The following is a 25,562-nucleotide window of genomic DNA, read 5'->3' on the forward strand; positions in this document are numbered from 1 at the left end:
TATTGATAATAGCTTTTTGAAAAAAGGCTTTAGAACAATTTTAGATTTGCAGAAATGTTTAAAAAAAAGACAGCACAGAGATTTCCACCCACCCCACTCTTAGTTTCCCGTTACTAACACCTATGTCAGTGTGGTACACTGGTTACAATTAAGGAGCCAAGATTAATACATTATCACCAAACTAAAGTCCATTCTATATTCAGATGTCCTCAGTTTTTCCCTAATGTCTTTTTTCTGTCCTAGAATACATTGAATTGCCTTGTCTCTTTAGGCTGTTTTTGGCTGTGATACTTAGACATTCCTTGTTTTTGATGGTCTTGACAGTTCTGAGGAGAGTGGGTCAGAGAATTTATAGAACGTCCGTCTATCGGGACTTGTCTGATGTTTTTCTCATGACTGGACTCGGATTATGGGTTTTTGGAAGAGCACAGAGGGGAAGGGCCCTTCTCATCACGTCCCGTCCAGGGGTCCAGGGTCCATGCCGTCTCATGACCTACACTGTGGACCCTGACCTTGGTCACCTGGCCCAGGTGTCTGTCAGTCTCTCCACTGCAAGTCATTCTTTGTCCCCTTCGCCACACTGCCCTCTGTGGTAGGAAATCGCCATGTGAAGCCCACACCTAAAGAGTGAAATGAGAATATACTTTTACTCTTGAAATTGTGCGAGACTCTATATTGGTGTAGCGTGTGAGGTCAGATCAGTCTAATCTTTTACTTTTTGGTCTAACACTAATTGTACTGGTACCTTTGTTAAACCATGTCTCAGTTCCCCAAGCGTCCTAACGTCACGGCGTCTTCCAGTACCTTACGTGCCCGTCCTCCTGGGTCCACCCATCTCACCGCGTGGCTGTACCAGGAGCACATAGTCTCAGTGAGTGTCTTTTAAAATTGGCTCTTTATTCTTTTAAGTGACCTTTCACCCGCTCTGTGAGGGTTCATGCAGGTCCAGCTGGGTTTGGGTCGGAATTGTGATGAGTCTTCGCGGTGGAAATGCGGCCATTTAACCCCAGGCCTCTGGCCCTTCCTTCTAGAGGGTTTCTCTGCCTCTCATCTGCTGCACCCACGGGCTTGGGGCCCTGTCCTGTGATCCGCCAGATCTCCCCAAAGGAGTGCAGCCACTGCCTGCCTGTGGCCCGGGCTGGATGCGCTTGGAGTGCCAAGTGCTCCTGGCCGTGATGGGCTGGAAGCAGCGTCTAAACCCACAGCTGAGGGGGGCTGGAGGGTTCTTACCATGTGTTTCTAGATCTCTTGGCGTGGGTTTTTCTCAGAGGAGTCCATTTTGACGCTGAACAGCTGTATGACTTCTGGCATCTCAAGTTTGAATTTCCCCCACCCCGAGAGACCTTCGTCTGCACACATCCAGCACAGGAAGGGGGCTGGCAAGGTGAGCTTGGGGTTCGAGGCGGAGCCAGATGTCCTTTCTAGCTCCCACTGTCTTTGAGGTGAAGCCCTGCTCAGGACTGAGACAGCAAGTCGACCCTCCAGGCTCCAGAGGTGGCCAGGCTGGGGCCCTGCATGGGCCGTGGGCCCAGGAGTGGACAGCGTGCAAATAAATGCATGGGTAGGTCCCATCCAAAAATACTGCTTCATTTTGCATTTTTCCTCAGTTGGACTGCTGCCTGCAGATTGAAATTTCCTCTCCACCAAAAAGGACCACCTTTGCGGTAACCCGCTGCCTGGGTGCTCTCTGCCCTGAGGGCTGGCAGGAGGGGGCGGAGGGCTGGTCTCCGTGAGCAGCCACGGCACGCCTGTGTGCACATGCAGCCGCGTGCACGGGTGTCTCCACAAGCAGTGCACCCCACCCATGTGCACGGGTGTCTCCACAGCAGACCGGCGCAGGTAGCGCGCTACGTGTGGTCCAGCGTCTCGGGTGGCGCCTGTCCGCGTTGGTGAGCAGTGGGGCCTCAGCAGGCATACCCAAGTGGAACAGCTGTTCTTTACCAGCTGCACACTTAGGAGTCTCCTGCAGCCTGGAATGCTGTGTGCCCGTCTGCTCCCCGGCCTGGGCTCCTGCCCCGGAGCTTGTTCCTGTTTCTAAGGCCACACCCACGTCGCCGTCGCTCGCCCTCACCGTGCCCGTCAGCGGCCGGCGCTATCCACCGAGGCTCAGCAGGTTTCCGAGTGTGAACGCCTCTCGATTTGTCATCTGCCTTTGGTCGATTTCCAGCACCCTAATGGTTATGTTTGGACGGTTTTGTCTAGTTTCGTGATTGCTTTTGGGGGACCGCATTCACCAAGCTCCTCATTCCACCTTCCTGCAGCCCATCCCCCTCGTTATTTGTCTACAATATTTTAGACAGTTCCAAGGATCACTGCACTGAACTGCAAATTAGTCTACAGAGCATCAGGGAGCTTGAAACATTCAGAGTCTTGCTGAATGTTCTGGATCTCTTGTTCCCTTATTCTTGTGCAATCTTTCCATCCTCTAGGAGGGCCATAGGGCACTAAGCCAAATCATATCAGAAAGAACAGCTTTCAGAGGCACATCCACTTCTAAACTCCATCATGGAAGCGGAGGGTCACCCTGACGTCATGGCCACACGCCCCGTAATGAGATTTCTCAGATCAGGTTTGCTGATTCCCAGCAGCGCGTGCCGAGTGGGCCTGGGGTCGTGCGGGAAACTCCGCCTCCACAACGGAGCGCTGTCGCCCTCTGTGCTGCTTTGTCTTCAAGGCATGTGGCGGGAGGGGAGATCCCTGAGGGGGCATCTGCAGCGAGGACAGTTCCTGTGAAGAATCCAGGGCCCGGCCCCCAGGCTGCTTTCCTGCTTCGTCATCTCCCATCCACCTTCTTTTCTGCTCCGTCTGTCACTTCTGCAGGAACACAGGTGACCCTGTGTGTGTGTGTCAGGTGCCTCGAGGAAACAGCGCAGGACCTTTTAACAGAAAATGTGTAACTGAAGGTAGGAAAAGAAAAAACAGCGAGGACGAGACAAGTCCAGGGAGCGTCAGTCATAGCTGTAACCCTGAGTGGGTGAACTTGGCTATTGAGAGATACACGCACAGGGACGGGTTCACACAGCAGTGTGGACGGCCATGAAAGCAGCCTTCATTACGTGACTGGGAGCACAGGCCGGCCGCAGGGACAGAAAGCCAGTCAGCAGACCTCTGCTCCTGGGGAGACGGAGCAGATGCACTTTCCCAACCCCGGTGGGGGCCACTTAGGGCCCAGGTTGAGCTGCAGAAACAAATGATCCTCAAATCGTATAAATACAGTTTATTTTTCATTCTCTTGGGTCGGCTGTGGCTCTTTCTGTGTTGACTTCACCCCCTTCCCAGGCTAATGGGGCAAATTCTCTCTGGAACATTCCCGGAATGGTGGCAGGGGGAGGAGAGAACGCGGAGAACTCTGCTCTGGCCGTGCAGCTTCTTCCCAGGGGAGCACTATGTGGCCAGGCCTGACCTCAGCGCTGGGCGGAATAAATAACACACCGACGTCTGCTCCCCACCTGCCCCCTGCCCAGGAGAGACGGCCGGAGCCCACCCTCCAGCAGCACAGGCACAGGCATCATGGCCAGGCCCTCGCGCCCGTTTCTCGGCCAGCTCCACTCTGCCCCCTCTTCCTCTGGACACCTAAGGGCAGAGGGGCTGCTGACTGTTCACCTGCCCCGACATCCACGGGTGGGTGCGGCTTGCAGCAACTCGGACAGGTGCCTTTCGACGGAGCAGAAGCAGGAGGCACCCGGCGCCCTGCACCCAACAGATGGGAGAGCCCGAGGGGCGACCTCCTCGCCAGGCCCCAGTTCCGACCCTAGGGTCCCTCCCGGCCCGCTGTCCCGCATTCTCTCTGCACCTCCCCACACCTCTGTCCTCTAGGGCGGGGTCTGGATTTCTGTATCAGACCAGACGGTAAACACCTGGGCACTGTGGGCTCAGCAAGGTCTGTGTCCATCGCCCAGCTGCTCCATCGCAGCGAGAAAGCAGCCCCAGACGGTACGCACACTCATGGGCATGGCTGTGCGTCGGTAGGACTTTCGTTACGAAACCAGACGGTTGTCTGGGCTGGGTTTCTGTAGTGTGCAGGCCCTGTTCAGAGGTCCCTGCGCTCCTGGGCTGGGTGGGTGTCCTGGCCTGAGCCTGCCCCTCCCGTGGCTCCTTGGCCAAGACAGTGCCCCCAGAACTTCACTTGGTGGAGTGCTGGCAGCTGCGCCCCTGGTTCCTCCTGAGCACCCCTCTCTCCAGACGGACCTGCTGCAGCCTGGGGTCTAGAAGGCTGCAGCCGTCCATAGAGGGCTCCAGCCTCAGGCCTCCCCCCTTCCCAGCTGGAAATGTCACTCAGCAGTTTGGATGGAGGAGGCTGTGGGCTGGGTTGTGTCCCCCCAAAATTCATAGGTTGAATCCCTATCCCCCACCACGACTGTATTTGGATGCAGGGCCTTTAAGGAGGTTCAGTGAGGTCATAAGTGTGGGGTCGTAACCCGATAGGGCTGTGTCCTGATAAGGAGAGGAAGGGACACCAGGAGTGAGCCCCCAAGAGGAAAGACCACAGAGGACCCAGGGAGAAGACGCTGTCTGCACACCAAGGAGAGAGACCGCAGGAGGGACCGGCCCTGCGGCACCGGACCTCAGGCCTGCCGCCTCCTGAGGCGACTGAGGGTGTGCTGGCCGCCTCCTTAATCAGATTGAATTTTAAGTTGAATTTTAACAAGTGTTTGTCTCCTAAAGACATTCTCAGTCTTACCCTCTACTGCGCTGGTCCTCAGAGCATGACCCGTGGAGCCCTAGGGGTCCCCGAGACCCTTGCAAGGGACCTGCAGGGTCAAAAATGACTATTTCCATAGTGCTGGTTGCGCCTTTCCCCTCACTGAGTGCCGCTTGAGCTGGGGCGGGGCTACTGCTGGGGCCTGAGCCCCTGGAGGCTCTGCTAGGGGCCCCTGCGTTCTCAGCCAGACTCACCCAACCACGTCCTCTCGGGGCAGTGTGCTTACTCCTTGTATCCAATAGATCCCGAGCCTCGAGCACCGTCCTTGCCCCGCCTGTGCACCACGCCATACAGGAAGCACGGCCACTTTGGGGGACGCCTGGTGGACAGGTGTCTGGACTTGGGTATTGGACAGGCACTTTCTCAGAAATGATTGGGGTTACATCTGAGTGTTTTGCTGCCAACTATGACCTTTGAGGGCTCAGCAAAGTTAGAATTGTCCAAAATTTTTATCTGCCACTGTCCACTGCTCCCTCAGACCTTCAGACTTTTCTGTGGTGCTTAGTGGTGATATTAACAAGTGTGATTGCTTTTGGTATTGAGTGATAAAATCTGTCCGCATTTAGAAGATCTGCGTGACTCCGTGAACCAGTTTCTGTATGACCAGTCATGCTTGGGTAAAAGACAATCAAAGTTTAGGGCAGCCCAAGGCTGTTACAGTGTGACAGTGTTCAGAAAGCTCCCTGTGGCTTTTCCTGTAGCTTCAGATTGCAGTTGCAGCTAACCTTTGAGAAATTACCATCGCTGAGTTAGGCATAGTGACAAGGAAGACTGTGTTCCCGGGTATCTGAGCAGGCCTTTCCCAGCTGCCCGTCTCCCTGAGGCCCGTTGTCTTCACGGACTTCAACCAAAACAAGCAATCACAACAGAGTAAACACAGGAGCAGATATGAGAATCCGGCTTCTTCTACGAAGCAGACCCTAAAGAGACTTACAAAAATAGGAAACAAGGCCACACTTCACACTAATTTTTTTGTTTGGGAAAATTTAGTTATTCATGAAGATTTACTTTTGTTAACCTGTGTCAGGTTTCTTATCGTTGTTTTTAAATGAATTAATAGATAAAACATTTAAGGTTGCTCAGTTTCAACGTCTAGTAAGGTGAATGGTGATACACACCCCCCAGAAGGAAAAAGCACCGTGGTGTCCCCAGTGAGTATAAGGGAGGAAAGAGGTTTAGAGACGGGAAGCTTGAGGGTCGCTCTGGGGGCAGAACAGCTGCACCCCTGGCCCCAGCCGCTCCCCACTCTCCCCGGATTCTTCTCCGTGGACCTTCCTGAGCTCGGTGTTGGAATAAAGATGTGCTCCTCCCTCGGGCTCTTGCCTGAAGATGTAATCTCTTCGGGGAAATTGTCTGCTTCCTCCATACAGGCGGCACCTCTGCTCGGTACCACCGCAGCCTCTGCAGCCTCTGCCTGGTGCACCGCCCTGCGGCCCCGCCCAGCCCCAGCAGCAGGTTCTGTAATGGCCAGCGTGGCCCAGCTGCCCTGCAGTCACCATGAGTCCCAGGTCTCTGTGGCCTGCACAAGCCACGCGTCAGCTGAAGTCACTCTAGCATCTTCAGGATGCTTGTCACCAGGGCAGAGGAGTGGCACGTGTCACCCTGCTCACATCTGGCTGGCAGAGCAAGTACTTGGCCAAGCGTGCCCGGTGGGACTGGGAGCATCTCTGCCCCAGGGCGACGCCGAGTTTGTCCCCGAGTACACGGCAGACCCTCTGACCTGAGGCCAGAGCCGTGAGCCCAGAGAGAAGCCCTGCTCCTCCGTCTTTCCTGCCCCTGGACTGTTGATTTGGGGCCTGCCCGCCTCCTCCGGGCGGCGGCTCTCAGGCCTTGGCTGGAGGGCCACCTGTGTGAGTTTGTTGCCGACCCTGCAGGGTGCAGGCGTCGGCCGGGCTTCGTCCCCACGCCGGGTGAGCGCGGCTGGTCTGCGGGCCGCCTGGTGCCCCTCTTTAGTCCCTGGTGGACTCTGGTTCCCCTCCAGGTGTCGGGAGACATGGCCTAGCCCCTTCCACGCTCTGCCCCACCCCCGAGGGAGTGGTGAGTCAGGGTGCTCCGGGGGTCCCGGGCACGTCGGGCTGGGCCGTGGTGAGAGGCTCCGACCCGTGTCCTGCCCGAGGCACCGTGCTGGCCTCCCCTGCTCTCGCGGGGTCCGCTGTGCATCAGGGTTCCGCATCTCTTTATATTCTCGCTCATCCCGCATCTGTGTTGTGCCTCCACTCCAGGCCTGCAACGAGGGGGTGCACAAGTGGAGAGAAGCACCTTCTGGAAGCCAGTTGCTGGGTGAGGGCTGCAAGGCTGCTGGGGCCAGGGGAGCGGGCTCTGGAGGCCAGGAGTGGTGGCCGAGCTTGTGACATGGGGATGTGGGCGAAGGGCGCCCCGGGTGTGGGGGGAATCGGCTGGGCTTTTCATTCTCTTAACAGGGTCTTTGGCAGAGCAAAAGTTGGTAATTTTGATTAAGTCCCGTTTATCACTTTTTCCTTTCGTGGTTCATGTTTTCTGTGTCAAGTCTAAGAACTCTTTCCCTAGCCCCTAGGTCCTGAAGATTCTTCTCCTGTTTTTTTCCTAAAAGTTTTGTAGTTTCTTGCTTTACCTCTGTGTCTGTTAGTATTTGTGTGAGGTGTGAGGCTTAGGGCGAGGGTCCCCTGTCCCAGCACCTTTTGTTGGGAGACCACCTTTCTCAGTGGGACTCCTTTCCCCACTGTCGGAGAGGAGCCAGGCCTCTGTGCTGGGTCTGCTCCTGGGTTCTCTCTTCTCGTCCTCTGATATGTGTACCCCCCGATGCCAACACCACACTCTCTTGAATACCGTAGCTACAAAGTAAGCCTTATTATCAAATCGAGGGATTTTTCCTGCTTTATTCTTCTCTTTCCATATAAATTTTAGAATAAGCTTGTCTGTGTCTACAAAACCTTGCCGGGACTTTTGCAGGAATTGCGTTGAGCCCGCAGACCGATTTGGAGAGAGCTGATGTCTTTACTACGTTGAGTCTTCCAATCCGTGGCTATAGCGTTGGCTCTCCACTTACTTACGTTTCTTTGATTTGTTTCATCAGCATTTTGCATTTTTCAGCAGACAGGGCCTGCATAAGTTTCATTAAGTGTGTACCTAAGTGTTTCATTGTATTTTTGAGTGATTTTAAATCGTTGTTTTAAATTTTGGTTGATATATGTTCACCGTTAGTGTACAGAAATGCAGTTACTTTTTGTGTATGACTCATCTCCCGCACCATTCTGAACTCACTTATTATTTCTAGGAGTTTTGTTTTGTTTATAGATTCCTCAAGATTTTCTAGGTAGAAAATCATATCATCTGCAAATAGAGACGATAGCTTTACTTCTTCTTTTTTCAGCCTGAATGCCTCTGATTTTTTTCTTGCCTATTGCAATGGCTGGAACTCCAAGTAACATGTTGGATAAGAGTGGTGAAAGTGGACAGCCATGCTTGTTCCCAGTCTTAGTGGGCAGCATTCATTCTATCACCATATGTATGATGATAGCTGTGGGTTTCTTATAGATGCTATTTATCAAGTTGACATCATTTCCCTCTATTCTTAACTTGCTGGTATTTTTTTTATCATGAATTAGGTGTTGAATTTTGTCAAATGCGTTTTAATGCATCAGTTTACATAGTCATATGGCTTTTATGCTTTCGCTTGTTGCTATGGTAGATTATACTGATTGATTTTTTTAACACGGAGCCAGCCTTGCATATCTGGATAAATCCTACTTGGCCATGGTACGTAACTCTTTTACACATTGCTGGATTCATTTGCTAATTTTTTTTAAGGTTTTTTTTTTTTAAATTTATTAATTATTTAATTTATTTCTGGCTGCGTTGGGTCTTTGTGGCTGCGCGCGGGCTTTCTCTAGTTGCAGCGAGCGGGAGCTACTCTTCGTTATGGTGCGCGGGCTTCTCATTGCGGTGTCTTCTCTTGTTGCGAGCATGGGCTCTAGGCGTGCGGGCTTCAGTAGTTGTGCCTCATGGGCTCTAGAGCGCAGGCTCAGTAGTTGTGGTGCACGGGCTTAGTTGCTCTGCGGCATGTGGGATCCCCCCAGATAAGGGCTCGAACCCGTGTGCCCTGCATTGGCAGGCGGATTCTTAACCACTGCGCCACCAGGGAAGTCCCTCATTTGCTAATTTAAAAAATATATTTAGTCTATTTTTGTGGATGTTCATGAGCGAGACTGGTCTATATTTTTTTTTTCTGTACTGTCTTATCTCCGGTTTTGGTATCAGGGTCGCAGTAGCCTCACAAAATGAGTTGGGAAGTATTCTATTTTCTATGAGTGTCTAAGGCTTATGTTCATTTTCTTTTAAATGTTTGGTAAAATCCTCCAGTGAAACCATCTGGGCCTGGAGGTTTCTTTTTTCTGGAGTTTTTATGACAGGTTTTCATGTCTTTAACGGCTGTAGGCATATTGAGGTCGTCTCTTTCATTTTGATTGGATTTCGGTAATTTGCTGGTTGTTCAGTTCTCCCATTTCTTTGCTGAGGTTTTTGGAGACTTGCTTTAAGCATGTTCGTACATGCTCACTGCAGCATTTTTGTGATGGCAGCTTGAAAAGCCTTGTCAGAGAATTCTAGTATCTCTGCCATCTCAGTGTTGGCATTTATTGATTTTCTTTTCTCTTTCGTGTTGAGATTCTCCCAGTCTCATTTTTGGTATGGCAAGCGATTTTTGTTTGTATCCTGGAAATTTTGGTTGCAATGTTATGATATTGTGGATCTTATAAAAATCTCCTGTGTTAGCAGGCCTCTACTGACATGGGTGGGGGAACCTGTTCACAATGGGCTGGGGTGGAGGCCCAGGCACCCCTTGGCCTCCCCGATACCTTGAGCAGAGGGAGGAGCTCCTCGTTCCTGAGGGGTGGGAGCCCCTCTGATGTGGGCACGTGTGTGTGTGCCCGCGTCCCCTGTCAGCTTCGCCTGGAGGGCAGTGTTCTCCAGGGGGGTGGGGGGTGGCTTTTCTTGAGACTTTTTTCCAGTGTTCTTTGGCATTTTTCGGTCGCAGCCTTTTCCAGTGACGAGCCTAGAATAAACAGGAGGGAATCAAAACAAAACACAAAGGTGAACTCACTGTTGTGTCAGCCTTCACGCCTCAGGACCCATCCAGGCACCTTCTCTCCACCTTTCCCATTTTTCTTAGGCTTGTTTCATGTTTAACACAGGGTTTAGTTGTGCTCAGCAGGAATGTAGGGAAGAATGCGTCTGCTTCATTCCGTCCAGAACCAGAAGGCCTGGTGCTCCTTGTAGTCACTGCAGTCATCTGTGTCTCTGGATTAATTTTCTTGATCAGTGTCATCAGAGGGTTGTATATTTTGGGGCCTTTTTTGAAGAACCAGATTGTGTATTTGTTCATTTTCACAATTGGTTCTTTTTTTGTAACTTCTGATCTATTCTTTATTATAATTACCTTCTTTCCATTTTCTGTGGATACTTTCTGTTATTTTTCTAACTTCTAAAATTGGATTTTCTATTCACTAGTTTTCTGACTTTATTCCTAGTATAGGCTTTTAAAAGCTCTAAGTTTTCCTGTAAGTTCTATTGTAGCTGAATGCTACAAATTTTGGCATGCAGCACTTTTATTATTGTTGAGGTCTCATGATTTTCTAATTTCATTTTGTCATCCCCATCCACTTCTTATTTAGAATCATTTAAAAAGTGTTACGTCCAGGAGAGTTATAGAGTTATCTTTTTGCTAATGATTTCTAATTTAATTGCCCACCGGGTGGAAGGCATGGTCTGTTGATTCCATGTCTTCAAAATTGGTTGAAATTTGCATTATGAGTTAGAACATTGTCAATTTTGGTTTTATCCTCTGAGAGTTTTAGGAGAGTGTACAACCTCTAAATGTCAGGTGCAGCTTTACACACACACATGATATTCCACAACTCCCTCCGTGTCCACTGTCCTTGTGTGAACTGTGACGGGGGTGCCATGGCGTCCCCAGATGGGCGGTTTGCTGGTTTGGTCCTGGGGTCGCTCCTCAGATTAACCCCGCGCGGGCTCTGGGGTATCGAGGCACTTCCTCACCATCGTCTCTTGGCTGGATTAGTGGGTAATCTCCTGAATTCTCTCCCGGCTTCCTCTCCTGCCACTTTTCACCTTCAGCCTGGTTTCCACACCAGCAGCCAGATTGCCGGTGTTAAAATACCATGATTTATCAAAAGCCTCTTACATCCCTGTTTCCCGCAGGTTCCACCTGCCCCCTCTTCAAGTGGCCTAAAGCACCCTGCCCGCCTGCCCCCACCCTCTCCTGCCACCCAGCTTCCCGGCAGGAGGGCTCACAGAGGATGCCCAGTGGAGAGCAGGACAGCCCTGCTCCCGGTCGTCCGATGTCTCAGACCTTCCGGTGAAGCCAGGCCCCACGTGAGGGTGCGGATGGCAGTGGGAGCCTCTCACGCCCGCGTGCACATGCATGTGTCTGCCTGTGTGCGCATGTGTGTCGTTTGCGGCTCGATGGGCTGCTTTTGTCTGGACTGTGCCTGGGAGGGGATGCGCCGTCCTCGGGCTCTGGTCCTTTGAAACTGATTCGTTGTGGCGGGCTGTTCAGCGAGCCACTGAACACCACTGCAACTGTCGTCACTAAGTGGGTCGCACAGCGAGGGGCGGCCGCAGAGGTGAAGAGGGGAGTCGTGAACCTCACTTTATCTCCTCTGTCACCCCCCTTTCCAGCACCAGTTGAGTTTTGAAAAGAAAACGGCAGAGCCTTCCCTCCGAGACTGTCCCCGTCACTCACCACCTCTTGCTCCGCAGGGAGCTGGGTGTCCCGCTGCCTGAAGCCGTGGCTGAAGTTGGGAGAAGTGGGTCATTGCGCAAGCGAGTCTGTCACATCGCTCTCCGTGTTGCTGGTCTCGTGGTGCTTCTAACCAAACCTAGTGCCAGGTCAGGCTATATGTTTAGTAAACGAGTTCCCTTCAGAGGTTTCTAGGGTGATATAAATTTCAAATCGAATGTCTTTTAGTTCATTAACTTCTGGTTTTCTTGCGCTGTCATCAGAAACTGCTGTCATGCTCTTTCTACTTTGTGAGACTTACTGTGAGGGTAACCCTGTCTGCTGGGACGCCGAGAGCCTCAGGGAGGAGCATGAGATCTCAGTGTTCTTTCAGTTCTCGTCCCCGTAACACTCCTGGGTTGATGCCGGCATTTCTGTCCTGAAGAGTCACCCTTTCCCAAGAGGAGACCTCTGGGTGTCCCTGGGAACAGGAGTACTTGATTGGTGACAAGGGTGCCATGGCCCTTGAGGCCCTAATGCTCCCTCACAGACGATTCTAATTGTTACCGCTGTTTCCACCCACTTCCCTGCGCCTCTGACCTGTGGAACCACTCGGTGCCTGCAGGCCCAGCTCTTCCTGGAATAGAGGGCGAACGGGCGGCTTCCGGGTGGCTTCTTCCCTCAGAGGCTGCAGTGTCCATGTCTCTGCTTCGCTCCCTATTTACCCCATTTCACCACTTCCCAGACCCCAGGGCTGTGCTGAGAGCTCTCGCTGGTTCTCCTCGCTCCTCCTGACTTCTTAGTGCTGTGGGTTTGTGCTGTTTTATTTTATGAGCATCATTGCAGTGCAGTTTCTGTAAGGGTGGAGTAAACACATGTTAACTCTGTGATGTTTAATACGAGGTCTCTTCCATTGCCTTTTTAAAAAGAAGCTTTTGAGTGTTTATTACCTTTGTTCTTTTTAATTGAGTATAATTCACATACCATACAATTCATACTTTAAAATTGCACATTTTAGTCGTTTTTAGCATATTCACAAAGGTGTGCAACCACCACCACTATCTAATTACACAACGTTCTCATCACCCCAAAAGAAACCCCACACCCATGCCATTACCCTCTCTCCTCAGCCCTAGGAACCGTGCGCCTACTTTCTGTCCCCGTGGGCTTGCCCGTTCTGGACGTTTGCTGTCAATGGGAGCACACAACATGTGGCTTTCCGCGTCTGGCTTCTTTCCCTTCTCATAATGTCTTCAAGGTCCATCCACGTTGCCGCACGGGTCAGTACTTCATCCCCTTCCTTGTGGCCAAATAACATCCCGTTATAAGGGTGCACCACATTTTGTTTATCCACCATCATCAATTGATGGACGTTGGATTGTTTCCACTTTTTGACAGTTATGAACAACACTGCTGTGAACATCCATGTACAGGTTTTTCTGTGGACGTATATTTTCATTCTCTTGGGTATATGCCTAGGAGTGGAGTTGCTGGGTCATATAGGAACTCTGGAGGAACTGCCAGCCTGTTTTCCAAAGGGGTTATATCATTTTATATTTCCACCAGCAATGTATAAAGATTCCAGTTTTTCCATATCCTTGCTGACATTTGTTATTTTCTGTTTCTTCTTATTATTATCATTTTCATTATTATTACTATTATTGCCATCCTAAGTGGCTCATTGTGGTTTTTTTTTTTTTTTTTTTTTTTTTTTTTTTTTTTTTTTTGCGGTACGCGAGCCTCTCACCGCTGTGGCCTCTCCCGTTGCGGAGCACAGGCTCCGGACGCGCTGGCTCAGCGGCCATGGCTCACGGGCCCAGCCGCTCCGCGGCATGTGGGATCTTCCCGGACCGGGGCACGAACCCGTGTCCCCTGCATCGGCAGGCGCACTCTCAACCACTGTGCCACCAGGGAAGCCCTCATTGTGGTTTTGACTTGCATTTTTCTAATGCCGAATGATGTTGAGTTACTTTTCCTGTGCTTATTGGTCATTTCTATATCTTCCTTAGAGAAATATATATCAAATCCTTTGTATATTTCTTAATTGTTTTTTATTGTTGAGTTGTAGAAGTTTTATATATAGTCTGAATATTAATCCCTTCTTAGGTATCTGATTTGCCGATATTTTCTATTATGTCAGTTGTATTTTCACATTCTTATTAGTGCCGTTTGATGCACAAAAGTCCTTAATTTTGATGAAGTCCAGTTCATCTACTTTTTGTCGCTGCCTGTGCTTTTTGTTGTCATATCCATGAAATTATTGCCAAATCCAATGCCATGAAAACTTTTTTTTCCAGTGTTTTCTTCAAGATGTTTATAGTTTTAGCTCTTAAGTCTAGGTCTTTGATCTATTTGAAGTTAATTTTTCCCTGTGGTGTAAGGTAAGGATGCAAGTGCACTCTTTGGTGTGTGCTATCAGTTTTCCTGGCACTGTATGTACAAGACTTCTTTTTTTTTTTTGAATTTTATTTATTTATTTTTTTATGCAGCAGGTTCTCATTAGTCATCTATTTGATTCTTATTAGTGTATATATGTCAATCCCAATCTCCCAATTCATCACACCACCACCACCATTCCCCACTTTTCCCTGCTTGGTGTCCATACGTTTGTTCTCTACATCTGTAAGACTGTTCTTTTCTAATTGGCAAAAGGGAGCCAAGACAATCCCTTGTTCTTCCATTGCTTTCTGATGAGTTCCCACTCGTGACCTTCAGGCCTCTCCGATCCTCCAATCAGTAACACGCTGACGCTCTTCTGCACCAGTGGAGACACCGTCTGCCCCTGTGAAAGAGGGAGGCTTTTGCTCAATGTCACCTTCATGGCGTTTCCTTACATTTCGTATTTTCTCATTTATTTCACTTTGAACCTCAAGGTATGATATGGGTAAGATATTTTAGCTTGAAACAGACTCAGTGATGTAGTTTATTGCCTAAAATGGTTACCTGATTGACATGGAGAAAGACAGAGAAATGTAACATGGGCTTCTCATTATTTTTGGTGCTCTGCCCTCACAATTCCAAATGTTGGATGCTGTTGTCAAGAGCCTTTGAAGGCATCCCTGACAATAATGTGCAGAGGTCCTTACGCCTGGACTTGAAAAACAGCAAAGAGGGTATGTTATGAACATGAGTTCTTGTGCCTGGGGATGAAGTTCCCTGTTTGGGCAACAATGTGAATTCAAAAAGTGAAGAGTCAAGAAACGTAGACCAAGGAGAAAATGATGCACCCTGGAAAAGACTAGGTGGACAGATTGCATGCTGACATGGAAGGGTTCAAGTGAAATGATTATACCAGCTGTAAAGTAGAAAACCAGCAGTGTGTTTAAGTTAATATATAGTTTCATAACTTTTAAAATCAGTATATGTACATATGAATATACTAAATATTACAAGCAGAAAGTTGACTGTTTCACTTATATTCTCAAAAGTGTATGCAGTTTTACCAGGCACTTCTGGACTGCTCACCTGTGCAGTGGAGGCCCCCTGCGGGGCGCATAAGGCAGGTCCCAGGATGAGCTCTCACTGGCATTTCATCACATCCCACGCGTCTCATGCCTGAATCTTAAGAAATGCTCGCTGCTCTGTTGAACGCAAGAAAGCAGTTCTGTTGAAGCTCAGTCCCGACGGACAAGGTCCTAATCCATAAGCTCATTTGCCCCCCTGTGTTTTGTGTTTCAGGTCAGTGGGCTCCACGACCAAAGTTGGTCCTCCTGTGAATCGCCGGTTCTGGTTGTGATGCTCTAGGTCACAACGAGTGTGAACACACGCTATCTATGGGCCTGCTCTGACTCGTCCAGCCTGCTTATGGGGGAAGGTGAGTGGCTGGGAAGCGGCCCTTGTCTGCTTGTCTGTTTACCAAGAATGTGTAGCAAAGTCAGACTCACCACGGAACAATGGAATGTGTCTGAAGTGGCACCATGCTGTATTTCACCCTCTTTAGTCCGTGATATGGTGTCAGCCGGGAGTAGTGCCAGGGAGCGAAGACGAGCCATGAAAAAGGAAACTTTAAGAGAGGAAGTCGATGCAATAATGTGATCGGACAGGAACATCATTCCTGATCGGCTCTTGAAAAGGCACGTCTAGAATTTGAAGAAGCAGGTTTAAGCTGAGGCAGAAATGTTTCTCCCTGGCTTTTTCCCTTGAGTTTTTGAGGAACGTGGGATGCCTTTGAACTGTGTTCCCCTATGTGTTCCCTGTTTTCAGGCCTCCGTGGCCTCATTCCACTAGGTGTGGAATCTGAAGAGCTGGCTCTGTGGTCTGCTTGCTTATTGGGTCTGTGAGGGACACTAGCCACACGCAGCGCCCCGTGCTAGCGCTGCAGGAGGCCTGGCCCTGCTGACCGTCCCGCCGTGTGGGTGTGGGTGCAGGAGCCAGTGTGCACGTGTGCGGGGGGGGGGGCGTGTGCCGGAGCCTGTGTGTCCTGTGTGCCGCTGTGTGCTCCACCCAGCACCCTGAGGTCCGACTTCTGCCGGGGCTTCAGGGGTCCCGAGCCTGCAGTATCGACTTTGCCTGGCCTCGGTGTCTCACTGTAAATGGAGGCCTCCAAGTTTCCTTGCTCATCTCTCACGCCTGGTCCTCTCCAGGCCAGTTCTAGTTTATTCACCCGTGCATTTCAGGTTACAAGGGCATTGCCGAAGGCTGAAGAGTGCATTCTAGAGTGCCTTATTCATGCGGGGCTGCAGAGGTGGCCACTGAGAAACTGTTTTCAGCTGTGGGAGTTTCTAATCCGGGTTCACGACATACACATTGTACAGGTTCCGAGTCAACCTATCTCCCAGGTGGCTGTCAAAGAAACACGTGCATCTTTAAAAAGTCACAAAACTAAATAAGGGGTGCAGGGCCCCCTCACCGACTTTATGAAATCTTTCTTCATTCTTCTCCACGGCGGCTTCTCTTCTGCCCTATCCAAATGTTGTCTGGCTGGCTTTGCTTCGCTTTTTTAATTGCAGCTCAGCGGTTTTAATCCTGTGCTGCTTGACCCGATTCCATAAGCCTGCGCGCTGTGTTGTTTGGACCTTTGCCTTGTGCAGAGGGAGGCTAAAATCATTCCAGCCTCCAGGTGTCTGTTTGTGTGAATGTCGGTGACAGGTCACTGGGCGGCGGCTCTGGTTTTGGACAGGAGCTGCAAGGAATGGCTCCTTCCACACGGCTGGCACGTCCCGGGCTGTTGGCAAGAGCGAGGCTGGTTATGTAAACCAGAGCCGTCTGACTGGGCTTCTTCGGGACCACGTGGAGGTGTAGGACAGGCCCGGACCACCCCCAGGCCAGGCTGCAGCTCAGCAAAGGCGGGGGCCGACGGACCCCACCAGGCTCTCTGCCTTTCGCCCCGGCCGCCCAGCCCCGCACCGGGGGCCCCTGCCCTGCCTGTGGGCCTGCCCTCTGCCCGGCCACGTTTGCCAGGTGCCCCTGTGCTCCAAGGCCTGAGCGCCTGACCTTGTGTCGGGCACTGGGCAGGCTGCAGGGGTGATGGGTGGAGTCCAGTGAGACAGAGAAGCCCCAGCCGTGGGCAAGCGAGTGAGCGGCCGCTTAGCACGGTGAACACGACCCCCCAAAGCAGGAGGCATAGTGCTCAGCGGTGTGGGTCCCCCCTTTCCGACACCCACGCTGAAACAGCCAGCAGGCACAGCTGGCAAGGCGGTCCTGTCCTGCCCTGGCCTTGTCCCTGCCCCTGGCTGTGGGCTTGTCAGCCCCAGACACCCTGGATGCCGCCATCCTCGGTTCCCCCCGACGTCCAGGCTGCACCTTCTGGCCTCCTGTGTGGTCCCCGTGCCCTCAGTTCCTTCTCTTCGGCCCGTGACTCTGGTCCTTCGTGCCCCTCTGCTCGCTGTCCCTTCCCTTGTCACTTCTTGAGGGACGCAGCTCCTCCCCCAGCCACCTGCCCCCGCGCAGAATCAGGCGGGGGGCCTTGGCGGCTCGTCCACCCACCGTGACCACCCCCACCCTGGCGGCCTCGCGTGGCCGCTCGCTCTCCTTGTACCACTCCTGCCCCCACCAGACCCAAAGGCCAGTGCCCAGGCCTCCCAGCACCCTCCCAGTGGCCGAGGGGGCTCTCAGCGGCCTCTGCCCTATGACCGTGAGCGAGCCCGAGTGACAGGGCTGCCTTTTCTGTCCCTAACAGAGCTGTTGCGGGGTCTGGACGAGCTGACGGTGCAGGACATATGGCAGGGCTCCTGGCATCCTCCTCCCCTGCCCAGCCACTGATGCTGGCATCCCCAGGACGCCGGGCCCAGTGGGCACCGATTACAGGCTGCCCAGTGTGGGCGGGAGCGCAGGGAAGGGCCCCTCCTCGCAGGGTTGCCGCTGGCTGGGTCGGTTTGTCACCCTATCCAGAGCCTCGAGCACGTGTGTCCTTTGACCTTCTGTAAAGAAATACTCTGAGGCAGTAAAAGACGGACAGAGAGAGGTCCACCCGAAGAGTATTGTTAAAACACTGTTTAATATAACAATTCAAAAACCCAGAATATACGGTCCTTGCAGTTGACTCTATCCTTACGCATGAAAATGCGTAAAATTAAATGCATAAAATCTTATGCATAAAATGGGGTACCATGGGGAATTTGATCACTACTGTGTAGATTTAAATATAGTGACATACAAAAATGTTTTGTATATAATGTTAAGTGAGAAAAACAGGACAAACTTGGGTGGTTTGGGCCTATTTTTGTTAAAAAGTATAATGACACACACCTACTGGAAAAAAGTCTAACGAGGTCGACCTCAAAACACCCCATTTTCACTGGTGGTCTTTCTGGGGGATGAAGTTACAGGGCTTTTGCATTATATGCATTTTCCATTTTTTCCTGTAACGAACAGTCAGGCTGATCTGGCAGGTGCCACCCCGGTTGGCGTCACAAGGTGCCCCGCGCTCTGCGGGCTCTCCCAGTGGGAGCTCGGCACCACCCCCAGCAAAGCCAGGCTCGTCCTCCCGGACAGCGAGTCCTCTCTGCGCCGGAGTTTCCCCACTACCTGGTAGGTGTTTGGCTTTTTCCATTGGTCTGCATCTGATTTCGTGTGAGACGGCGAGAGGTGGAGGTGATAGCACCGTCACAGGGCGACCTCCTGCTGCTTGGAGGCAGTGCCCGCTCTGACCGGGGGGCCAGCTGCGTCCTCCTCGTCCTCTCACGGGTCTGGGTCGGTCCTTCCGTCTCGCTGCCCAGACCAGAGCCCCACCGTCGGGCTCACTCCTCTCAGGACGCGCAGCGCTCAGTGCTGTCTAAGCTCCTGCACACAGCTGGCTTCCAAGGCAGCACCTAGAAGCCCTAGATCACAAGGGAGAGAAAACTGGGGGAAGGAGAGGGTTTGCCGGTGGTGCCCTTTCAGACGCCTCGTCCTGGTGAGGACCCAGCCCCCGAGCGCGCAGACAGCTGACAGGGGCGGCAATGGCTCAGCTCTGCAGAGCTGTGTTTCGATTGACATGGGCCCGAGGTCTCTGCCCCCCTCCTTTTCCAGGCCTGAGCTGTCGTGGCCGATGTCCCGCAGGCACGGCGGTCTGTGCGGTGGCCCCTGTTGGGGGAAGGCGTCATTAAAATGACAGCGCATCCGCCAGGCGCACCCCTCCAACGGAACGAGGGGAGCCGGGAGAAAAGTAGGTCACATGTGCCTGGTCCCATGTCACGAGGTCTCCAACCTGAGGCCAATGGGATCTGTAGCGTCCTCTGGTTTAGAACAAAACCACACTCTAATTTTTCTCCTTTAGCATTTTTATCTTCTCTAAAGGGGGAGAGTGACCATCTGTCTGATAGCCACATCCATCCGGCCCTGCCCGACTGCACAGAGTGGCTTTGTTCTGAGGTAAGGGGCTGCGGGCCCGGCCGAGGCCACGCGGAGCCCAGACAGTGGGTGTGCAGGGCCATCCAGCTGGGCTGTGCCCAGTGCTGACGGAGCGGGAGCGTGGGGTCCTCAGCGAGAGTTCCAGACGTTCCCCTGGTCTGACAACACGGCTCCTCTTTCAGGATCGGGGTCACTGCTGACACTCCAGTGTTAGTGAGCTATTACGTAGAAAACAAACAGGTCATTTTTCAGCCGTTTGTGCTCCTGGGGCAGGTGTGGGAGTATGGTCCTCCCCTCAGAGAGGCTGGTCATCCCCGGGGCCCAGGGCTCTGCTCCCTCTTTGGGACCGGCGCCTTCGTTGGGGAATGTCCACCCCTGCGGTGACCAGGTGAGCCGCTGGCATCCACTGGCGTGAAGCGCACGTTAGAGTAAGGTCGATGCGTGTGTGTTGCCGCGTGTGGAGCTCGATGCTAGATGAGAAGTAACACCCTCTGTTGTCCCTGGGAGGCCAGCGAGCACGATTCCTGTGTGAGGAAGCAGGGAAAGGTCCAGTGTTTAAAAGTGTTTGTAAAAGTAACGTGAGTTTTGTAGCTTATAAATAACAAAAAAAATTTTTTTTACCTGTCCTATAAGTGAGTCAAAGTATTCCATTAGTTCAGGGTGTCTGATGAAGAAATTTTGCAGGTAACGAGTAGAATATAAAATGTTTGCAATATCTGCCGTGGGCTGGCCGCTGGTGCGCATCTAGACAAACTATATGCTCTTGTTAGGATGTCCCGGGAAAAAAATGTTTCCAGAGTGGTTTGCCAGAAACCAAAGTTGTAGGGTATTTGATTTGAGTGTGTTCTACTGGAGAAAAGGGTTTTGCTTTTCAGAAATAAAATATTTAAAATGTGTATCTTAGCTGGCTTTCCAGGACACATAGGTCTATAGCCAAGTCCACAGGAGTGAATGTGGACGCTGTAGATGATTAATTCCCCCACATTTGAGACGTAGAAACAACAGTTGCACCCTTGGTAACAAAATAAGATTTTCCCTTGTAGAAATATTAGGCATTCAGGGTGATACCCAATTCCTTCCAACTGCAGCCTTTGAAAGAGTCTCGTGAACTATATCTAAAGGGCTCTTTACCCGTTTTGCAATCTTGAAGAAAGGGAAATTTTTCTACTATTTCCTTAAGATAGGGCAGGAATTTTCGATCTTTCTTGTATTTATGATTCTAAACGCTTCCTTTGTGCCTGGGAAAGTGCCCAGTATTTCAATGCAGTTTTCACATTGTCTCCTTTTCCTATTCCACCTGTACGTCCTCACGGCTGGGACAATGGCTCGGTCATCGTGTGGGTAGCAGGTTCATGTGCGTCCATGTAAAGTATGCCCCATAATTGGCTCTGGGGGGCAACAAGACCTGGAAGTAAACCTGCACCCCGGCCAGTGTTAGGAGCACTGACTTGCCCTTTTTTACCAGCGGAATAGAAGATTGTTTTTCCAGAAAGAACACAATCTCAGAGGAAGGTGCCCTAAGCAGAGGGCCAGTCTCTGTCCCCGGCCCCCCCGGCCCCCCTCGCAGGCTCCTGACGGCCAGCAGCTCGACCTTGTGCTTCACGTTGGCCTGGGCCGGTCTCTGACGGACATTCTTGGCTTTCGGTCTGGCTTCGTCTGGGGACCAAAAGGACTGCGGGAGGAGCTGGGCCGCCTTCTGCACGCGTACCCTGGGCCACCCCGCCGGTGCCCCACTGTCTCTGCGAGGCCCCCGCTCTGCGGAAGGAGGCGCAGAAAGCCACCGCTGTGAAGGGCACATCACCGGGCCCAGCAGCCTCAGGAAGGTTTGGGGTCCCGCGCACCCCCGGGGCTGGAGCCTTTGAAGAGCCGTCTTGTCTCTGGCCGAGGGGGGGCTTCAGAGATCGGGGTCTGAGGATGGGCAGCCCGTCGGGGTGGAGCCGGTGCTCCAGGCGGACCCCTGGGAAGGGCCCGGCTCCTTCTCCGGGGCATGCCCGTGCCGCTCTAGGGGACGGTGCCTGTCAGTGCTTCTCCGAGAGGATCCTAACCCCTGCCACCAGCTGAGAACCTTCTGGAGAGGCAGTCTTGTCTACCCCCACCCGACCGCCTGAGTCAGGAGCTCTGGGCTGAGCCTGGTTCTGTGATCCACAGAACCTTCCTGGGGACGCTGGTGCCCGTGAGTGTGAGAGCCGCGGGCGGCGCCGCGCAGGAGCCAACGGGCAGACGGCGGTCGGCGGTGTTGGTGCCCGCGGCTGGGTGGGCACGGGGAAGGTCACAGCCGAGCCATGTGTGTCCTGTTCCCCGCGTGTGACCTGGCAGCGGAGTCTCTTGTCCTGAGGGAAACGGGGTCTGTTCCCTGTGTGCCCTTCCCGCACGGAGACCCCACTGCTAACAGTCTTGCCCGCAGCACGGAAACCAGAGGAGACGTGGCCACCCCTCCTGCCCAGGCCGAGCCCCAGGCGGCGGCCGGCAGTGGGAGGACGGGAGGGACGGCCCTGGGCCTCCGGGGACTCAGGGACCGGTGGGGGCAGGGCTGAGGCTGGGCTCACTCCCCAAGCGGGCAGCCCCCGCCCCGGGGGGGGGGGCGCGGGGTATCGTTAAGAACAACAATCCAGAAGAAGGCAAGAAAGGAGAGGGAAAGAAACCTGTATAAAAACACACCACCGGGCAGGAGTAAGGAAACCGGTGATGGACGTCAGTGGAGGAGACTGGTCTGGAGGGAGGTGGGTCTGTTTTGTTTGCTTTAACAAAAGTGGTAGAACAGAAAGACTATTCAGTAAATGGTGTTGGGTCCATCAGCTATCTATTAAAAAAAGCTGAACACCAAGTCAGAACTTGATCTCACATCAAACACAGATGCCTCTGCGCCAAGATGATGAGCTGAAGGACTCAGACAGGACGTGTGGCAACTTGGAAACGGCCTTTTCCGGGGACGGGCACCTCACAGGCGCTGGGCCCAGGAGGCACCGAGGGCCTCGCTCCAAACGGGAGGCCGATGCCCGGTGACAGAGGGTCAGTCTCACGTGACCGTGTTTGCACCCTGAAGTCCCACTCGGGGGGGGCAGGAGCGACAGAGCACCGACCTGCCTTGCTTAGAGCTCAGACACCCCCAGGGACCTTGGTGGGAGGGGGCCTGCCCCCAAAGTGCGCCCTGGGCGCTAAGCAAGCTGTCCAGCTGGGGCTGAGCCGTGATGCGGAGTCGTTCCTTGTCCTGAGTTGGCGGTCACACCTCCCGGTAAGTGTGGCTGTGAAATCCAGCTGTGATTTAAGCTGTGCGTGTTTTACAGCCTCTAAATCTTACTGCTTTTAAAGTCAAGCTGAGACGCACACACGTGCTGCGATGTTTATGCAAAAGGTCACGTGTGTCCCTAGGAAATGCTCAGAACAGGACCCAACAACAGCGACCGCCCCCAGGGGTGGGGTTCAGTCTGCTCTGAGGCAGTTGTTTCCCAGCCCCCGGGATCCTGTGTCCCAGCTGAGAGGGGTCCGCCCACGGCCCACCCTGTCACCCTCACACCTCGAGGTTTAAATTGCCACAGAGCCTCCCGAGCGGCATCTGGGGGCCCGTGGGTGGCTGGACAGCTGGTGTCAGCTGGTGACACCCTCGGCTCCAGAGGTCCCTGCCTCAGACTGGGCTGGGCAGGCAGGGAAGGGGCAGGGCCCTGTCCCCCGACTGTGTCCGCAGCCTGCCTCGGGGACAGCCACCTGGCCTGGCCTCCAGAAGCACAGCAAGCTGACCGCCCGGGCCCAGAGCATCACCGCTGTCCCCGTCCCCCAAGCTCAGCCCCCAGTCAGCAAGGACCCGGCGCCGGTGCTGAGGAAATGGGCGAGGGGTGCCGGCACGCGGAGGCAGTGCCCACAGGCTTCGCAGGCTGCGCCCTGTCGGGACCCTCGGGGGGAGGGGCGGGGTCGGCTCCGGCAGCTCGGTCGAGTCCTCTGTCCTGTTCAGCTCAGGTCCTGCTGCCCCCAGCCCTTGTCTCGCGAAGCTCGTGTGACCCACTTCTTCCCGGCCAAGGTCGGGAGCTAGAGCCCGCTTGGGTGCTGTGCGGGTTACCTGCGCTGTGTCTGTACTTGGCTTTACACATCGCCTTTGTGTTTGGGAGGTGGGAACGGGGAGCCCCCTCCCGTGCACGCGCCTGCAGGGAGGCTCCCCCAGCACAGCTCAGAGAGCACGCCAGGCCTTGCAGGGAGCGAACCGCGCAGGGCTTGCGGGATTAACGGGCCATCAGAGGATGGAAGTCCAGGGGATTAAATACATCAGGAGCGTCGGCTGGGGCGGTGGGGGGGGCCACTGGCGGTTCTGCCCCCTGGGCTGCTCTCATCTGGAGGCCAAGGTGACCCTGGGTCATTTTAGGAAAGAGAAGCCGCCCTCTCGACAGGGGAACCCCGTTGGCACCTGGGGCACCCTCACCCGGGCAGCCCTGGGGAGACAGCACCCAGAAAAGGGCCCAGCTCCTGGGAGGGCTGGGTCCTCACGTTTCTGGTTCCCCCCACCCCACCCCCGCTCTGGCCTCGGGCCTCCTGCCCTCAGCATCCTTCCCCGCCTGTTCTCCAGGGTCCCGACGGGGTCCTGAGGATGGGGGTGGTGCTGCCCTGAGGGAGCCTGTGTGGCGGGGAGGCCGAGCTCCTGGTGTGAACTGGTGGGAGTGGGTTTCCCGGGACAGGCCCCCCTCCTCGGAGCCTGCAGAGAGGGATGGCTCTGGGGGCGTTTCTCTGAGGACATTTTTCAGGCAAGTCCTGGACTGGCCAGCCTGCCTGCCGCCCAGGGAGCGGCCCTGGCACGGGTCGAGGGCACTCTTTGGGCCCCTGGTTACTAAGTGAAGGAGTCTGTTCCTGTCGGGCAGTGGGGCCCTGCTCTGTTCTTGCCTTGTGACGGACGCCACCTCAAATCCGAGATGAGCTCCGGGAGGGAACCCCGACCAGAGTGCCCCCAGCCAACCGTTTTCCTCATAACTGGTTGGGTTTTACTTCTCCTTCAAAATCTCATGAGCTCAACTAATCTTGGCCTCTTTTGCTTTTCACGCTAACAGGGCAACACCCTTTCTTTGGTTATGTTTATCTAAAATGATTCCCTGATTCCCGCATTTTTCTTGGTATAAATTACCCTCTATGTCCCTTTGTTGTAACAGAAGCTGGAAATAAGAGCTCTGTGTCCCCCTTTTCCCCAGTGAAAAATGGCGCCCGGGGCACAGGCTTGAAACCAGTGCTTTGCTTTTTGGGGGCAGATGGTCTGGACCGTACTCAAGGCGCTTCTCCTGTCCTGTGTTGCCAGGGAGGCTGTGCAGTACGTTCAGTGCCTCCCAGCACCTGCCTCGGGGCTGGGGCCCAGCTCTGCGCTTCCCAGCTTGAGGCCTCGGCTCGTTGTGGCCTCCTGCCCCCAGCCCCCTGCCTGCCCCCAGCCCCCGCCCCGCATCCGGTCTGTGAGCTGGAGGGGCACTTCCCGGCGGGGCTGCAGGGAGGACTGTGCCTGCCACATGGTAAACGTCGTATCAGCTTTAGGTATTGGTATTGGTATTGTGTGTATGACTGTTTAACTTATTAATCTTTTAATTTATTAATCATGTTGACGGAATTCCCGGTATTAAATTACCTGTCTACTCCAGGTGTAAACCTCACTGGGGTATTGTGATTAGTAGTCCTCCAACATTGCCAGTTCTGTTTGTTAATATGTGACTCAGAGCTCCTAGCTGATCAGAGGCTGGAACTACTGGCCCACGGCAGGACCGGTTCCCCAGTGACGGGCCTGCTGCCCACATGACTGCGGCTGTGCCTCCGCCTTGGGGGCTCCCAGGGGCTCTGCCTGGGCTGCACCTGCCTCTACGCTCCGTGCTGTGCTGCGCACCCGGCTCATCCTCATGTCCTGGGCGGACACCCACCACACACACGTGCAGGGACACGTCACCGGACGGTGGGGTGGATAAGCACGGCTCCATCCCTGCCGTTTCCCTCCTGCCGGCCTCCAGTCTGCTGCACTGGGCCAAGTCGCGCAACATCAGAAAACTCAAGCTGTTCTTGGACCGACGCCTGCAGAGCGCCAAGTCTGCAGGCCCAAGGGGCGGGCTCCGTGCGCTCCTGCCCTTGTCTCCAACTTCTGACGCGCAGCTCGCCTGCACTTGGCGCCCCGTCTAAGTGTCCCATCCCCCGTCCAGGGCAAGGGCAGGAGGGAGGCCACCCACGCTCCCCTTGGGGACTGTTCCCCAGCCTCTGGACCTTCACATCCCATTGGCCCAGAGGCCGTGAGCGACTGTCCTCTCCTCTCCAGAAGAGGCGCTTTCGGCTCTCTGACCTACTTGGAGCACACGGCCGAGGGGCGGGGGAGGGACCGAATGTGGACTCAGCCTTTTGGACGGCCAGCGGACCAGCCTGCAGCTTGTTTGT

At 53.7% G+C, this 25,562-nt stretch overlaps 1 protein-coding gene across 1 annotated transcript in view; it reads left to right on the plus strand.

The window, feature by feature from the left end:
* Nucleotides 1–11,480: 11,480 nt before the first annotated feature.
* Nucleotides 11,481–25,562, plus strand: part of PCBP3 (poly(rC) binding protein 3) — a 57,749-nt gene continuing 43,667 nt past the window's right edge. The window contains exons 1-2 of the mRNA XM_060149478.1: nucleotides 11,481–11,587; nucleotides 15,096–15,231. Of these exons, the coding sequence (XP_060005461.1) occupies nucleotides 15,222–15,231 (10 nt within the window). The 5' untranslated portion in view covers nucleotides 11,481–11,587; nucleotides 15,096–15,221. The remainder of the gene's footprint in view (nucleotides 11,588–15,095; nucleotides 15,232–25,562) is intronic.

Source organism: Lagenorhynchus albirostris, chromosome 5, assembly GCF_949774975.1.
Source record: "Lagenorhynchus albirostris chromosome 5, mLagAlb1.1, whole genome shotgun sequence".
NCBI classification, from domain to species: domain Eukaryota; kingdom Metazoa; phylum Chordata; class Mammalia; order Artiodactyla; family Delphinidae; genus Lagenorhynchus; species Lagenorhynchus albirostris.